At 45.4% G+C, this 17,500-nt stretch overlaps 1 protein-coding gene across 1 annotated transcript in view; it reads left to right on the forward strand.

The window, feature by feature from the left end:
• Nucleotides 1–17,500, forward strand: part of ank3b (ankyrin 3b) — a 228,984-nt gene that overhangs the window by 112,910 nt on the left and 98,574 nt on the right. The window contains exons 2-5 of the mRNA XM_076297830.1: nucleotides 3,201–3,302; nucleotides 5,493–5,591; nucleotides 8,602–8,700; nucleotides 11,541–11,639. Of these exons, the coding sequence (XP_076153945.1) occupies nucleotides 3,201–3,302; nucleotides 5,493–5,591; nucleotides 8,602–8,700; nucleotides 11,541–11,639 (399 nt within the window). The remainder of the gene's footprint in view (nucleotides 1–3,200; nucleotides 3,303–5,492; nucleotides 5,592–8,601; nucleotides 8,701–11,540; nucleotides 11,640–17,500) is intronic.

Raw genomic sequence — 17,500 nt, forward strand, 5'->3', positions numbered from 1 at the left:
ATACTCATCACTTAAGTACATGAATTATACGTGTCATTTACCAAAGGAAGTTAGCCACTTTTACACAGTGACTTCCAGTCTGGTTGTCAATTGATGAAAACTGGATTTAGCCTGTAATGATCATATACAGTCACACTCACACACACACGCTCACACACACACACACACATGCGTGTGCACACACACACACACACATGCACACACACACACACACATATATATATAAAACAAAGCTATGTGTTATCAGTGAGTGATCATTACATATATATATATATATATATATATATATATATATATATATATAGAGAGAGAGAGAGAAAGAGAGAGAGAAAGAGAGAACCTTCAAGAAAGAGAAAAATGGTGCTGGAGTCAATGGAGCTCAGTGTCCAGCATGTGATGGCCTTGTGTTCAGTGTCCAGCATGTGATGGCCTTGTGTTCAGTGTCCAGCATGTGATGGCCTTGTGTTCAGTGTCCAGCATGTGATGGCCTTGTGTTCAGTGTCCAGCATGTGATGGCCTTGCGTTCAGTGGGCTATTTCGTTACGGTGCTCAGCTTTTATTTTCCACATCATGGCATTTCCCCCGTCTGTGTGAGCCTGGTCTGTATTGTGTAATGTACAGTAGGCCTGCATGGGCTTTGGCATTCCCACTGCGGACCCAAGAGCATCATGGTCTACCCTCAGAGCCCTCAGGAGGACCATGGCCCCCTCATCCCACTGGATCCCATTCCATTACATAATAATAGGCAGCTGTGCCATTATGAGGCCGCTGGAGCGTGCGTGCGTGCGTGTGTGTGTGTGTGTGTGTGTGTGTCTGTGTGTGTGTCTGTGTCTGTGTCTGTGTCTGTGTCTGTGTGTGTGTGTGTGTGTGTGTGTGTGTGTGTGTGTGTGTGTGTGTGTGTGTGTGTGTGTGTGTGTGTGTGTGTGTGTGTGCTATGGCACTGGACTCATCAGAGAGGAAATAACAAATACCAGCATCCTATTAGCAAGAACAACAGAAGGAACTGGTTGTGTACTAGATGACAAAATGATGAGCTTTGCCTCTGCACTACAATACCCAGAGGTCTTTGTGTCTGGCCGATCAAATGCATACGGAAGGCTGTTCTGATAAGATAATGTCCTATCTTCCATGTATAGCTGCCAGATTTATATTTTATCTGCCCCAAATCCAGGAATGAAGTTTCAGAAATATACATTTGTTCTGAGTAGTGAATATCTTATGAGGTAGAAAATAGGACCTGACAAAGTAAAACATCATCTTAACTACAGCACTGAAGTCTAACTAACAGATTACAACACTGGTCACAACAAATATGGTGTTCTTGATGTACAGTATATAAGACGCTAATGCCTTGGAATCCCCTCCCTCTGCAGTAAACAGAGAAGGTGCCGGAATTGTGCCGGAAGGATCTTTTGCGATCTGAATCCCTTCTCTCCCTTTTCTTTCAGAGCATACAGTATCTCTCACTCTCTCTCTCACTCTCTCTCTCACTCTCTCTCTCACTCTCTCTGCTGTCGTCCGGCCTGACATTTCCGCCTTCCCGTCCTCGGCCTTTCCTTGCATAACCTCACCTCTCCTCCTCGTCTCATTCTTCCTTCTCCTCTTCCTCCTTCACCTCCTCCTGTTCACTGAGGGCTGCTCCACTTCTTTACTATGAAATGTCACATCGGTCTGTCGAGCCAAGAGCCATCGAGAGGGACAGAGGGAGGACGAGAGGGAGGGAGCGAGGGAGGGCAGCGTGACACTGGCTGTCCCCTCTCTCTCTCTTTCTCTTTCTCTCTCCTCTCTCTTCTCTCTCTCTCTCTCTCTTCAGCCTTGAGTAGAGATGGCTTTTAGACAGAGGCTATGCTGAGCGGCAGTTGTGTCAGGTAGTTGTGGAGGATGTGCTTTATGCATTGTGCTTGTTTTGTAGCTGGTAGCACTGATTCAAGTGAGGTCAACTGTACTGGGTGTGGTTGTCTCTTGGGGGTGGTAGAGTTTTGTGATTGTTAACCTATCGCTCTGAGGAATCTCTCTGATTGTCTCTGCATCACTACATGTTCCATACTTCTTGTTGTCAACAAACTGATTCTAAAATGATCTTCTAACAAACTGATTCTAAAATGATCTTCTAATAAACTGATTCTAAAATGATCTTCTAATATCTTTTTTTTTTATCTTATTTAACCCACTCTGAAGTGCACCACTTCCAATAGGTGTTATTATTTGTCAAGATTGTTTTGGGCAAGAAAGTGTATGTTGGAAGAGACACAATTCTAGTTCTTTCTGCTCGCAGGAGAATGTGAACTTTGCTACTTTTATACAAGATATGACCAACAAGACCAAGTGTTCTTTGGTTTTGCGGATGTGCGGATGTGCGGATACTTGCTAGTAAAACAGACAGTAATTTCCTGTAATTAGCTGGTGAAGCCTTTTCAGTTTGATCCGAAGTGTTGTGTGTTTTCTGTGAAAGATCTTGTTAAAGTGAGGATCAGTGGAATCCCTCTGTAAGCGCCGGAGTGCCTCGGTGACTCAGAGAGTGAGCAGAATGAGCTGTCTTTCTCGCCGTCACGCTGATTTAAACTCCGCCAGCCCAGACCACGTCTCTCGTCTCGTCCAATCTCCCGTGGCAGCCTGGCCTCGTTTGGGTATCTCCGCTATCACTCAGCGCTTTGTCTGCTGACTGGCGTATTAAGAATGTTCTGGAAACTCTAACGTGCTCGTTTAGGCCAACTGATGGCTCCAAGAACATGGCTCCAAGTACTACTACTACACTCTTAAAACAAATGTCTAGACACGCAAGTCGTGTTGTTTTCAACGCAAGTTGTGTTATTTTCAACACATTGTGTAACAAATAAAAAAGGAAACAACACAAACTGTTTTGTCCCTATCTGGACACAGAGATATGTTAAAACAATGCAAGTTATGTACAGGCCTGTCCGAGAAATTGGTTCCCATGGAAGTACAGCGTTTGGTTCCCATGGAAGTACAGCGTTTGTGTTTTGATTGTGACCTGTCTGCCGTCACTCTGCTGGCCTGTCTGTCTCAGTCGGACTTGATGAATGGTCAGCTCTCGACAGGCCCACGAAACTAACTTCGGTTTACTCCGAAGCCGTGTCCATGAAGTTTTTGTATCGAGGTCAACAGTGAGTTGTGGAATAGTTCGACTGACCTGACCTGTACTGATCTTGTTTCGTCTATTTCTGTTTTTCTCTCTGCAGACGGACAGCAATGCCAGCTACCTTCGAGCAGCCAGGTCCGGGAATCTGGAGAAGGCCCTCGACTACCTGAAGAATGGAGTGGACATCAATATCTGCAACCAGGTATGCATCGCTCGGCTTCGCTCATAGCTCTTCGCTCATAGCTCTAGTTACAGTTTTTCTCAGTCGCTTTGGTGCTATTCTCACATCACTATTAACATTTGCACAGCAGTTAGTGCATTTCTCAAAACAATTAGTGCAAACTGCAAAACCTAGTGGATGACCTGCAAAAGTAACCTGACTCCGCCAGATGGATTTGCTCCGCATATCCATCTGGGAACTTTTCATTGAAGAACTTTTGGGAAGGGGCGGACATACTGGTTAGCTGATTGGATAAACCATCTGTCTATCACCACCTTTGTTGGTTATCGACGGGCCAAATCAACCAATTAGATGAACAAAGTATTCTTCTAATGCCGTTTAACATACAATTAAGTTAGGTAACGTGACAAACGTTAAGATGTTTTAACTTACCATTTATGAACCTAATCAACGACAATTCCCATCAAGTTTTCACGGTAGGCCCTACACTTCTGAAGATAGTATATTCCTCCATTATGAACTGGAATCAGCCGTGGAGGATGTCTGTGTCGTTCATTCCTCCCAGCTGCATGGCTGAGACTCATAGCTTCACAGTTTACCCAGGAATACTTTCTAATTTGAATAAAACTTGCGCGATAGCTATGCTCATCTCTGTGGATGCCGTCATGTTGTTCGTTGCGTCACACCTCAACCCGCCTCAAAGCCAACGCTGATTGGACGTTCGTTTGGTGAACTGCTCCAAATTTTCTTTAACGGAAAGTATCCAGACTGATCTGCGAGTAAAACCCTGAAGCTCGCGAGATCAGGATGGTCTCACGAGGCTACTGCAAAAGCACGTCACTTGCTCAAAATGGATAGTCCATTCCTCAAAAGCAGGTATTCATGTCAATGAAACTGTCAGTGTCATCAAAATGAGAAGTTTTGACACCATCGTTTATGAACAAGATAGTCAAATGGCTTTGTCATGTTTTCATTATGACAGTTCTCTCAGTGTTTTCCAATGCAAAAAAAAGGTCAGAACTCGGTGACACTACCTGAACATGCTCAAGAGTACTTGTACAGCCATTTGAAAACTACTGTAAAGTTACACATTGCTGTAGTTAGGGGAGTAAGTGAGTACAAGACACTCAATACGTACATTTTTACTGTATGCTCTTTGCAATTCTACAGCATTGTGACAGAATTTGATAACTAGTTCACCAATTTTGTATGTAATGACTCAAGCAATGAAAGGAAGACTATTAGTTTTATTGGGAACGACTATTCAGTATTCATAAGTATAGTTCATTTTGATTGACATGACATAAGCAAATGATAATGTTAAAAAACAGCAGAGAATTGTATGAAAGCAACTGATACATGTCCAAAAGCATTTGCAATTTGTTCAGAGGAAGGAGAAATTGCTACTATGATGTGCACAAATGACTAAATGTTGTGGAGGTTGAACTAATAGTTATGATAATTTTCATTCTGATCTGCAAAAAGCACCAAAGCGACTGAGAAAAACTGTAATTAGACATTTACTGTAAAATACTGCTTGCTTATGTTTCACATTCTGCTACAGTACTCATAGTGGGAGACAGAACACAATTATTTACATCGACTTGATAGTTTATTATGAGAGAAATGTGTTTCATTTTAATTTGAAACTAATGCTGGAAATTAATAGCATTTCAAGAAAACTCGTTATGCCTTTGTAGCTCATACTGTAGAGAGAGATAGATAGACAGATAGACAGATATAGACAGACATATAAATAGATATATAGATAGATAGATAGACAGACAGATAGATAGATAGATAGATAGATAGATAGATAGATAGATAGATAGATACAGTAGATATATGCCACACGACAATGTTGATGGTAATTGTTGTTACAGGTAGCTTAATCCAGTAGAGGAGAAAAGAAAGAACAACAAAGCAAGAAAACAGATTTGAAGTGTTCAACAGTCTGATTGCCAAAGGGAAGAAGCTAAATAAGTATTAGATTCATGTTTCACACTACTCATAGTGGGAGACAGAACACAATTGACTAGTTTATTATGTATTAAATGTATTTACAGTAATTGCAATTTGAGACTAATGTTTGTCGAAGAAAGCTTGTTCTGCCTGTGTATGGACTCGTAATGACAGTGTGACAAGTGAACAGCCCCGCCGTGTGCCCTGTTCATGTTGGTCACGCGCTCTGTTTCTGTAACCCTGTTTCAGAATGGGCTGAACGCGCTACACCTCGCCTCCAAAGAGGGCCATGTGGAGGTGGTGGCCGAGCTCATCAAGCAGGGGGCCAGCGTGGACGCCGCCACAAAGGTCAGTCTCTTCTGCTCCCTCCTTAGTCCTCTCTCCCAAACCACTTCCAGTGTGCTGCTCTTCTCTGCAACACCCTTCCTCCATCCCTCCCTTCTTGTGTTCCTCTCTTCCTCCATCCCTCCCTTCTTGTGTTCCTCTCTTCCTCCATCCTTCCTTTCTTGTGTTCCTCTCTTCCTCCCTTCCTCCATCCCTCCTTTCTTGTGTTCCTCTCTTCCTCCCTTCCTTCATCCCTCCCTTCTTGTGTTCCTCTCTTCCTCCATCCCTCCTTTCTTGTGTTCCTCTCTTCCTCCCTTCCTCCTTTATTGTGGTCCTCTGTTGTGTTCCTCTCCTTTGTGTAATTTCCAAAAAGATTTTCTATTTGGGCTAAAAAGTGTTGAGCTAAAACTACAGTTTGTCTGAGGCAGTTTGAAGAGTGCCCACAACAAAGTCCGCACAAGGAAACCCATAGATGTGTTCTCATGGCATCCTTTGTACAGTAGAAAGGCTCAAGAACCCCTTGCCACCCCACCCCACCCCAGGGTTCACACAAACTGAGGAAAATAAAAATGCACATTTCTAATGAAGCGTTGAAGAGTAACTTAATTTAGATAAAAGCATCCACTGAACTAAATATAAACTTGTACCCCACATGCCCCCTTCCTCCAACCATCATACTCACCCCCCTACCCCTGCTACCACACACACACACACACACACGCACACACACACACACACACACACACACACACACACGCACACACACACACACACACACACACACATACACACACACACACACACACACACACACACACACACACACACACACACACACACACACACCTCACCTTCACCTGGTTCAGTGCCCAGTGCCTATAGTCTCCTGGCACTGTCAGCTATGTTGAGTGCCCAGCGCTCCCTGGCCCATATATTAAGCCGAGTGGCTTTACTAATGATGCCGCTGGCGTAATGAGAGCGAGGGGGCTGACGTCGGACCCCACCTGCCCACCCTGCCCCGTCTCCACCCCACCCTGCCCACCCTGCCCCGTCTCCACCCCACCCTGCCCACCTGCCCCGTCTCCACCCCACCTGCCCCGTCTCCACCCCACCCTGCCCTGTCTCCACCCCACCTGCCCACCGGCCCCGTCTCCACCCCACCCTGCCCCGTCTCCACCCCACCTGCCCACCCTGCCCCCCTGCCCCGTCTCCACCCCACTTGCCCCGTCTCCACCCCACCCTGCCCACCCTGCCCCGTCTCCACCCCACCCTGCCCACCCTGCCCCCCTGCCCAGTCTCCACCCCACCCTGCCCACCCTGCCCCGTCTCCACCCCACCCTGCCCACCTGCCCCGTCTCCACCCCACCCTGCCCACCTGCCCCGTCTCCACCCCACCTGCCCCGTCTCCACCTGCCCCGTCTCCACCCCACCTGCCCCGTCTCCACCCCACCTGCCCCACCTGCCCCGTCTCCACCCCACCTGCCCCCCCTGCCCCGTCTCCACCCCACCTGCCCCGTCTCCACCCACCCTGCCCCGTCTCCACCCCACCCTGCCCCGTCTCCACCCCGCATCTGTGCTGCCTCAGCGTTTGGGCCAAAGTCACTTTGATGTGGGAGGAAACGGCTGCTGGCGGCGGGGGGGGTAGAGGTTACGGTAGCGTGGGGAATATTTCATGACCGCTGGTCCATTGGGTGATAAATATACACGGCACACTTTAAAGCTTCCAACGTGTGCATGAAGCAGGTCTCAATTAATGAGGGGTTAGCAGTTTTGTTTAGGCTACTATAGTTGTACTTTGAAGGTGAACAATCCTACCACACACACACCCTTCTAATATTAGTAAATGACAAATGATTTGAATTCTACACTATGTTAATAGGCGTACCTGTGTTGTGTTTCTTTGGTTTGTCTTGGGTATTTATTTTTGGTTTTATATGTCTGTCTATTGGCAGTAAGTGGAGATTTGCTTCACTCATACCGAAGCTGACCTTTGAACATCAAAGTACCGGTAGTCCTTAAAGTATTCCTCACTTCCTGAAATCTTAATATAAGTGTAATATCCCTTAGTGGGCTTTTTGGAACGACACGGACACCTCCGGAAAAGAGAGTGAACGCTAGCCGTATAAATAGGGGGTGATGGCGGAAGTGTTGTGTTGTTATTTTGGCAGGACGGTCCAAGCTGGAATGACAGTGCGGGCCCAGCTGGCCTTTGCCAACAGGCACTCCAGCAGGTGTGGATTAGGTTAGCGCTTAGCGCTTAGCCGTGGGGTCCCTTACGGAAAAGTTCCTGTAGTACAGTAATACGATCTGTTTGTGCGTTGTGATGTATGTGTTTGTTATTGTCCTTGTTTTGCAGTTGGACTGGAGTAGAGAATTAATTTTAGATGTTATACATTGTGCTGAAGTTAACATTTGTTTTTGCAATAAAACATGTACTGATGCACTGAAATTAATATCCCTTTGGAGCAACACATACAGTACTATCTAACTCTTGCAAAAAAACAACTGCAGTAATACTACTACTACTGCTTCTACTACTACTACTATAATACTGCTACTTTAAGATTTCTGTAGTAGTTGTATAGTAGTCTATAATACTTCTATGTTATGTTCTGTAATACTAATACCTCTATAATATCCTTGCCCTATAGTGTTCTGTAATACCTCTATAATATCCTTGTCCTCTATAGTGTTCCTATAGTATAGCCTTGTAGTACTTCTATAGTATGTCCCAAAATACTATAAGATTCCGCTCATATCTATTCCTATAATATATCTATAATTTTGTCCCAAATACTGAAGATTCCTATAAGTCCTTTTCATTAGGTGAGTTAGCAATACCTGTTAGCATGGGCATGGATTGATCATATGTCTCTCTCACTCTCTCTCTCTTTTCTGTGTTTTCTTGTGTTTCTCTTTCTTGTGTGTGTGTGTGTGTGTGCGTGTGTGTGTGTGTGTGTGTGTGTGTGTGTGTGTGTGTGTGTGTGTGTGTGTGTGTGTGTGTGTGTGTGTGTGTGTGTGTGTGTGAAAGCAGAAAGGGAACACAGCGCTCCACATAGCCTCGCTGGCCGGGCAGGCAGAAGTGGTCAAAGAGCTGGTGACCAACGGAGCCAACGTCAACGCACAGTCTCAGGTAAAAAGCACCGCTGCACATTGCCATGTGCTGACCGCCGGGCACACAGAGGCAAACACCTGCTGACAAACGAGTCCAGAGCCAAATGTCTCTCCCAACACACCTGGCTCTTCCTCAGGCTGCACACAAGTTGTTGGTAGCTAGGCTGAGGAGGAGGAAGGGGCTCGAAGCGTTGCACGCAAAATAAACAAATCTTTCAAAGGAGCTATATGGTGTGCGGATCACTCTCTCTTATTTTACTTCTGGAGTCATTTCTCTGATCCAGCACCCATCCAAAAACAGTGAAAAGGGATGTGCGTGGTCACACGTCTACTTAATCTCCCAACACACCTCCCACGACTTCAGAGATTGCTCCAGTCAAACTCACTGACAAACACTACCACTTGACACTGCTCAGCAAATCCACATGCATCAAGTGTGCATGCTGTCACAACAAGCTGGTGACACAGCAGAGTCATACTCACGCCCTCCAGTTCTCTATTCTAGATCAGTAGTGTGTGTTCTTTAAGCCTAAACACTCTGTCTCCCATGACCACCGTATAAAAAGATCTGTGTGTGTGTGTGTGTGTGTGTATGTCTCACACACACACACAGTGTGTGTGCACTGTGTGTGTGTGTGTGTGTGTGTGTGTGTGTGTGTGTGTGTGTGTGTGTGTGTGTGTGTGTGTGTGTGTGAGCTGTTCATGGCTTATCAGTATGTGCTCCACGGCAGGCATGCGTGTGTCCATTAGTGCTTTAACGTGACGTATGCAGGCTCTATGGAGAGTATTTGTGGAGCGTGGGGTTGCTATTCACAGCTGGTTGGCTCCTCTTGACATTTGCCAGGGTGTGTGTGTGTGAGAGAGAGAGAGAGAGAGTTAGAGGGAGAGAGAGAGAGAAAGAGAGAGTTAGAGGGAGAGAGAGACTGTGAGATGCTTCTCACTATAGCCTCGATAACGGCGCAGAAACAGCAGAAGACACACCGGTCTTATCTGACCAGCCGTATGTGATGAAGAGCAGCGGTGCACAGCTACAGAATCTACAGCACTTTACTAATGGACACACACACACACACACACACACACACACACACACACACACACACAGACACACACACACACACACACACACACACACACACACACACACACACACACACACACACACACACACACACACATGTGGAAATTCAGGGCAAGGAAACTGCATTGGTGCGTGGCTAGAATGACTAAGGGAAATCAGTGAATGTTGAACACTTCCACAGACACACACACACACACACACACACACACACACACACACACACACACACACACACAAACACAGAGCCTTGTCCTGATGTGACTTGGCTGATAAGAGCTCCTTGAGGATACCTCTTGAATGTGTGCCAAAAGGACAGACACACTCATGGACACACACACACACACACACACACACACACACACACACACACAGGAAATAATTTTACACTGTCAGCTTCCTGGCTAAGTGGCCCACATTATTACCATACATATTCAAACACAAACACAATGCACCCATAACAACACTGATGGACGGATTATGAACTTTCGGGACCCTGGGCCCAGATGTATTAAGGGCCCCACACTAATTGTCGCATGTGTAGGAAAGGGGGTATGGGGGTCCTCCGCCAGAACATTTTTAATTAGTTTGATGTGATTTCCTGTATTCTGGTGCATTTTGGGGATGGGCAATACTAAATTCAATAAGATTCATAGCCTACATCCTGATTTGTTGATATTGAGGCAATGATTCCATGCAAAGACTTGGGCTTCAGGGCCCCCTGACCCCTTGGGCCCCTGGGCCTGGGCCCGGTAGGCCCGTGCAATAATCCATCCCTGACAACACTGATGTAGCCATCACAGTTGCTCTCTATACTAAACACTAAACCATATCAGGCTAATGCTTTAGCACTAGTATTAGAGATTGATTTGTGTTTGTCCTGTCGACCAAACCAAACCCTCAGGCCTCTGTCTCAGGGTTTCCCATCACCCCCCGAGCCTGCGGAGCCTGAGGATGCCTTTAGCCTGCCTGATACTCTTATCACATGCTGGAGGCACACACACACACACACACACACACACTTCTCATAAGTGTCCCAGCAGCCAAACAGCAGCAGAATAAGCTCCTAGAATAGCCACACACTAGAGCTGTGCTCTTCACAGATAGGCTGTTCCTGCTGCAGGGTTTCTGGGAGAAACGCAGAGCTTGGTTCACCATATGCTAATAATGCAGGCCATAGAGTTTGTGGTTATTGCAGTCTCTCTCTCTCTCTCTTTCTCTCTATCTCTCTCTCTCTATCTATCTCTCCCTCTCTCTATCTCTCACTCTCACTATCTCTCTCTCTCTATTAGTGTGTGCTCATTGGTTGGTGCTGGACTACAGTGCAGTAGTTTGGCAGTTTTATTTTTAGTCAGTCAATATGGTTGCATGTATAGCAGTTTATGGTGTAACTATGAACACAGTTGATGAACTAAACTGCAATGCAGGGGTGCATTTCCCAAAACCATACTGTGGTTGCTAACCTGTTAGCAACTTAGTTGGTTGGCAATGGGAAATTGCATTGTAACCGATTGTAACCAACAAAGTTGCTAACTTAGTTAGCAACTATGGTTTTGTGAAATGCGCCCCAGAACGGTTAGTTTTATGTAAGTGAAGATGTTACAGGGGGAAATAAGGTAGCATGATACTCTGTGATACTCTGTACTTAATTAAATTGTAGTAGTACAATGTAACAAGGACCTACATTAAAGGAATATAGATTGTTTCAGATTCAGATTCTGGAACTTCAAACATTCCAAATGGAAGGTTCTAAGGTTCCTGTGTGTGTTTATTCGTTCCAGAATGGCTTCACCCCGCTGTACATGGCCGCCCAGGAGAACCACCTGGATGTGGTGCAGTACCTGCTGGACCACAGTTCCAGCCAGAGCATCGCCACAGAGGTGAGTCTGACCAGAGCGTCCACTTACAACCACAGGGAAATCAGAAGCAGAGAAGCAAGTTTTGGGATCTTTTTAGTTGTGTGTGTGTGTGTGTGTGCGTGTGCGTGCGCGTGCGCGTGCGCGTGTGTGTCTGTGTCTGTGTCTGTGTCTGTGTCTGTGTCTGTGTCTGTGTGTGTGTGTGTGTGTGTGTGTGTGTGTGTGTGTGTGTGTGTTTATTTGACTGTGAATGTGTCTTGGCATGTGTATGTAAACCCTTTTGACAGCATCAGTATCACTGACCCACATCTTGAGAGTGATCTATAGTGCTGTAATGGAATGCTACGGCACTGGAGCACTGGAGAGTGTTTGAGTGAGAGTGGACGGAACCAGAGCACTGGAGAGTGTTTGAGTGGACGGAACCGGAGCACTGGAGAGTGAGAGTGGACGGAACCGCACCCCATAGACAGGCTGAGGCACACACGCAATACTGTATGCCTGAACAGGTCCCAGATCAGCCACAGAGAGACTCACTATTACGTTAAGGCGTAGTATTGTGTCACCCGAGCAGCAATCTCTCTCTCTCTCTCTCTCTCTCTCTCTCTCTCTCTCTCTCTCTCTCTCTCTCTGTCTGCTCTGCCTTTTTGCTCAAGGTTTGCTTTCTTTCTCTCCCTTCTCTCTTCAATCTCTTTCTGCCCCTCCCTCTCTCATCACTTACTCTCCCCACATCTTCCCTCTTGATCCCTCGTGTCTGCCTCCTTTATATGCAGTCTCCCCTCTCTTGTTATTCTCTCCTCTCTCCATCCCTCCCCCTATCCTGCTCTATCACTCTATCACTCTCCATCCCTCCCTCTTATCCTGCTCTATCACTCTAATCCTTCTCTATCACTCTATCACTCTCCATCCCTCCCCCTATCCTTCTCTATCACTCTATCACTCTCCATCCCTCCCCCTATCCTTCTCTATCACTCTATCACTCTCCATCCCTCCCCCTATCCTGCTCTATCACTCTATCACTCTCCATCCCTCCCCCTATCCTTCTCTATCACTCTATCACTCTCCATCCCTCCCCCTATCCTTCTCTATCACTCTATCACTATCCATCTCTCCCCCTATCCTGCTCTATCACTCTATCACTCTCCATCCCTCCCCCTTATCCTGCTCTATCACTCTATCACTCTATCACTCTCCATCTCTCCATCCCTCTGTCTCTAAGGTCTCCCTATATTTCTCTTTTTCTTTGTTCCTCTCTTGTCTTCCTCAAATGCTTATTTTGCCCTGCTCTCTTTTTTCCTCTCTATTTCTCTCTCTATCTATCTCTCTCTTTGTCTCTCTCTCTCTCGCTCTCTTTTGCACTTGCTGAAGTCGGAGTGGTGGGCCAGACTACGCCCTTGAGTTACGTTTCTGCCAGGATGAACTGAATTATGCATACGAGTGAAATGAGTGACTCTGTCGTTTTTTTTTTTTTTTTCAAAAGCGTGGCGCTGGCGGATGAATAAAACATGCGTCTCCAACCGGAGCACCAGAACACAAAATACAGGAATACGCGAAAACATCGGCACACTCCGTCTATCACACACACTTTCCACGCAGACACACACACACACACGTGTATCTGAAGTGCTTCTCACACACACACGCAGGCATGCACGCACACACACACACGCGTATCTGAAGCACCTCACACACACACACACACAATACAGGCCAGTAGGAGAATGCATGAAATCGTTGGCACACTCCGTCTAACACGGAGGTATTTGTGCCTTAAGTCGTCGTGTGGAATCGTGTGAATTGTAAAAATATGCTGACATTTCTCTGCATTTCTATTTTCACACCGATTGAATGAAAACCCCACACTCACTCTCCAGAAAAGGAATGACAGTAAAGTACTTTTAGAGAAGAAGAATGATGTATTTCCTGTCGCACACAAAACAAAAGAAAGAAAAAAAAGCAATGCCTGGTTTCTTTCTTAGTCAGTGTACGGTATCTGTAATGGCAGGGAAGATGTCCTGCGCTTGGTGATTCACGAGGCAATATCCAGCAGCCCAGCAGAAGGCCCAGGACGCATCGCAGCACGGCCCGCGGCCATGGCCCCCGAGGGACTGTGTTTTCTTTTTTTTCTCTTTCCTCCTTCCTTCTCTCCGCTTCTCCCCGGCCCATAACTGTCCAGCTGAGAAGATTACGGGAGAGGGGGTTATTTGTAGCCGGACCTACAGGGGTGGACTTGAAAGGTCGCGGTGGCGGGCAGCCGTGTTTTCATTACGCCAGCTCCAGGTCTCGGCTGGGCTCGCTTCACGTGGCGCGTGTTGTGTGTCGCTTCAGCACATTAGATCAGGTTCAACCTTATTGTCATTGTGCAGCGTACAGGTCGAAAACCAGCCAGCATTTAACCACCATGTGCAGAGACAACCTTAGAGTATTTACTGCAGGAGGGTAATACAGGTGTAGCTTCAGACTTTTTCTCATCTTTTGTTTGGTGGTGGATGTACAGCACTCGAACAGACTTTTGTGGGGGGTTCTGATACGTCTTTATCCAGTGAGCAAACATTTCTTAATTGCTCCACATGACGTTATGTGCACACTGATTCGCTAGCTAGGAACAATGTCAACTGTCATGTGTATATATCCCCTCCTGTCCTTTTCTTCTGTTAACACCTGACGAAGACCAACATTGGTCGAAACGTTGTGCAATAAAATCACTTCGGGAGCAGCAGCAACAGGGTGTGGGTACTTTTTTCTTTATTTCACGGATCTACTTTACCCTGCACCTGTTAGTTGGATGTCGTACAGGTCGAAAACCAGCCAGCATTTAACCACCATGTGCAGAGACAAGAGTATTTACGGCAGGAGGGTGATACAGGTGTGTCCTGGCTGACCTACCTGGGCTACACCGGGTCCCTGACTGAAGCGCTCCGTTCCTGGAGCATAAGAATAATTTTAGAAGATTGGTCTATTTTTTTTAAATGTACGCACCACTATCACGTCTAGCCAGTTCCATTGATTACAGTGGAAGCTAATTGTTGCCGTGGACACTCTGCGAATGGAACACTTCAGTTATGTCCCCGATGTTGCCTCCCTGTCAGTAGTGACATGCGGCCTGCACACTGTATATCACCTGTCTGTCGTCTGGATTTGTGTCTGATGAACCCGAACCTAAATGAGATCAGATTATGTTTGTCAAAGGCCTAGAAAAAGAGGCTGCATTCCCTTTAATCAGAAAAGTTTTACGGTGCAGGGCCTTGAAGTAATTCATTCAACCGAGTAGGATTGGGACGAAGAAGCACACAGACAGTAAAATATATCATGTAGGATCCGCAAGTGCTTCCTTGTCCCTTGGCTTGTGTGTGTGTCTGTGTGTGTGCGTGTGTGTGTGTGTGTGTGTGTGTGTGTGTGTGTGTGTGCTTGTTTAACTGTTCCATTTGTGTACACTTTCTGTGTTATGGTGTACTGCACTGTACCTTGTAAAGTTTGTTGTGTTGGTTTGGGTTTCTGATTCATGAGCAGTGACGGACTGGGATTAAAAAACGGCCCTGGCATTTTCATCAACCAGCGGCCCACACGGGGACGCGCATGCACGCGCGTGCATGTGCCCGCAACACACATATATAACTTCACATGCATGGACATAACACGTTTGTAGCCCCATTGGTGATGAACTCTAACTTTAATATGCATAAAGACTGAACCAAGAACATGGATATATCAATGCACAACTCCAAAAATATGAAATATGAAAATGAAAAAAGAATAGCCTAGAAGGCTACATGGATTTCTATGCAACGTCACGAAAACATGCGTGCGCAAGAGGCAGAAAGCACCATAGAACAGCATAGAGCAGTCTCCATGAAAAGAACAAAATGAGTTTTTGTGCTGAAAACTGCACCAATTCGAAATCACGATGGTTAGAGAATGTTCAATATGTTCAATATCCCTAAAGGAATGCATGTCTTTGCCAAAAATGACAATACGATGTTAATGCAAATGAACGGCAAACTCTGAAATATAGCCTAAAATGAGATGTTATTATCATTGAGACAACAGGGGACCAGGGGTATATAAAAAATTCCGATTGTAACTTACAGCAGCCGACTATTTAAGTCAAGTTTATAACACTGTGGCACCAAGCGTCTTCTGCCCCACGGCTGTGCGCGAATGTAGGCCTAGTTTTGTTGGTAAACGGGAAACCCATCAGAGCAGCCGCTCCACAAACGTGTCTTAATTAACGTCATGCAGTTAACAAGGTGCGAAGAAGCTTGCTCATCAGCATCCAAGTTCATTATAGGACCTCTTAGTCTGTCGCCATCAGCATAAAGGCCTCCAAATTATCCTGTGACAATCGTGTCCTTAGGGCTAGGCGATTCTTGATGAATTTAGGAGTGGAAAAACTCCGTTTGCATGCCACTTGAGTACATGACAGTGTTAGTAGGAATTCATTTGCTAACCATATATAGTTGTAGGCACAGGTAAAGAGGTTTAACTGCTGGAGAAGGAAATAGCAACAGATTGCACAATTATTGCAGGTAGCACATTTCTTGCTCACCAGGTTTATTTCTGTATCTTCCTATATCTCCGCGGCATCATCAAAGTCCGACGCTTTGACTGTATACTCGTTTAGAGGAGACTTTTTCAGGCTGTGCGTGGCGAGATGTGTCAATTCCGACTGTAGATTTTCAACCGTAGCACCTTCACTGAATTTAAGCAGACATTCTCTTATGTTTCGAAGTGCATTTGGGGGCAGTTTATTAGCTTTTACAAGGGGAAAATTCCGAGGATCAAGGCATGCTAGATCGGCAATTCCCCGTGCTGAAGGAAGTAGACGCATTCGGTTTTGAAATTCCCAGAAGTCATTGCTTCATGTAGCCTAACTTTTGTAAACCAATAATAAAATAAAAGATACAGGAAGCATATTTATTGTATTCCAATTTCAAACAATGCACTTTTAAATCATTTGATTGAATAAGGTTACAAAAGAATGTAGACTGATGTAAATATTGAGGGTCACCATGACTGTAGTGTAGAGACTCATGTCTGGTATAAATACTGATCAGGTTCTTACTATGAAGGAGGAAAAGGGAGTTAGAGATAAATGGCTTATTCGAAGTCATGTAACACTATTGATGCTTGATAGTGGGCCGAGAGATATTGTAAAACCGTCTTTACGATAAATGGGCCGCGCAAACCCGACAAGCATGCCGGCCCAAACGGCCCACGAGGGGCCGCGGCCCTTCTGGCATCTGCCCAAATGCCAGACCGTCCAGTCCGTCAGTGAGTCTGAGTAACATATATCACTTTCATGGGACTCTGTGATGTGATCTGGTTTCTTGAAACATGAATACCTTCTTGTGATGAAGTGCATACCAAATGGTAGCCTGTTACTTTAATAGAGACAGTAAAACTTCATATGATGAAACAGTCTTTTCTTCAACTATAGAAGGCTGACTGTCGGGGTAGAGAAAAGTTACATACGAGTACTCTTTCTAAAAACTTGATTCTGTAAGAGTTTAAACAAGTACTGAATTGCTGAATATGGAGTCACCCCATTATAAAGCATTCTTCAGGGAAACTAACAGTCTATTGTATATTCCTCTTAAGGCTAAGCTAACTAAAGTAAACAACTGAATATGGAGTCACCTCTTTGCAAAGTATTTTCATAGAGTCTAAACTAGCTGCCTCAGTTAAGTTCATTTAAGTTCATTTCATTGGAGTTAATCATAACTCTATTTTAACTTAACTGAGTTTTAACTTAACATTCATCTTGTAATGTTCATTGATGTTATTGTTTATAAGTCATTCTGGACAAACGGCAAAAGGGTCTGCTAAGAACCATAACCATAAACATGAAGTAAAGTAAAGCAAAGAAAAGTAAAGTAAAGTAAAGTAAA

This window comes from Alosa pseudoharengus, unplaced genomic scaffold, assembly GCF_046254945.1.
Source record: "Alosa pseudoharengus isolate Yale_2024_CS ecotype anadromous, Long Island Sound unplaced genomic scaffold, YU_APseudo_1.1 YU_APseudo_1.1_scf_21, whole genome shotgun sequence".
In the NCBI taxonomy this organism is placed as follows: Eukaryota; Metazoa; Chordata; class Actinopteri; order Clupeiformes; family Clupeidae; genus Alosa; species Alosa pseudoharengus.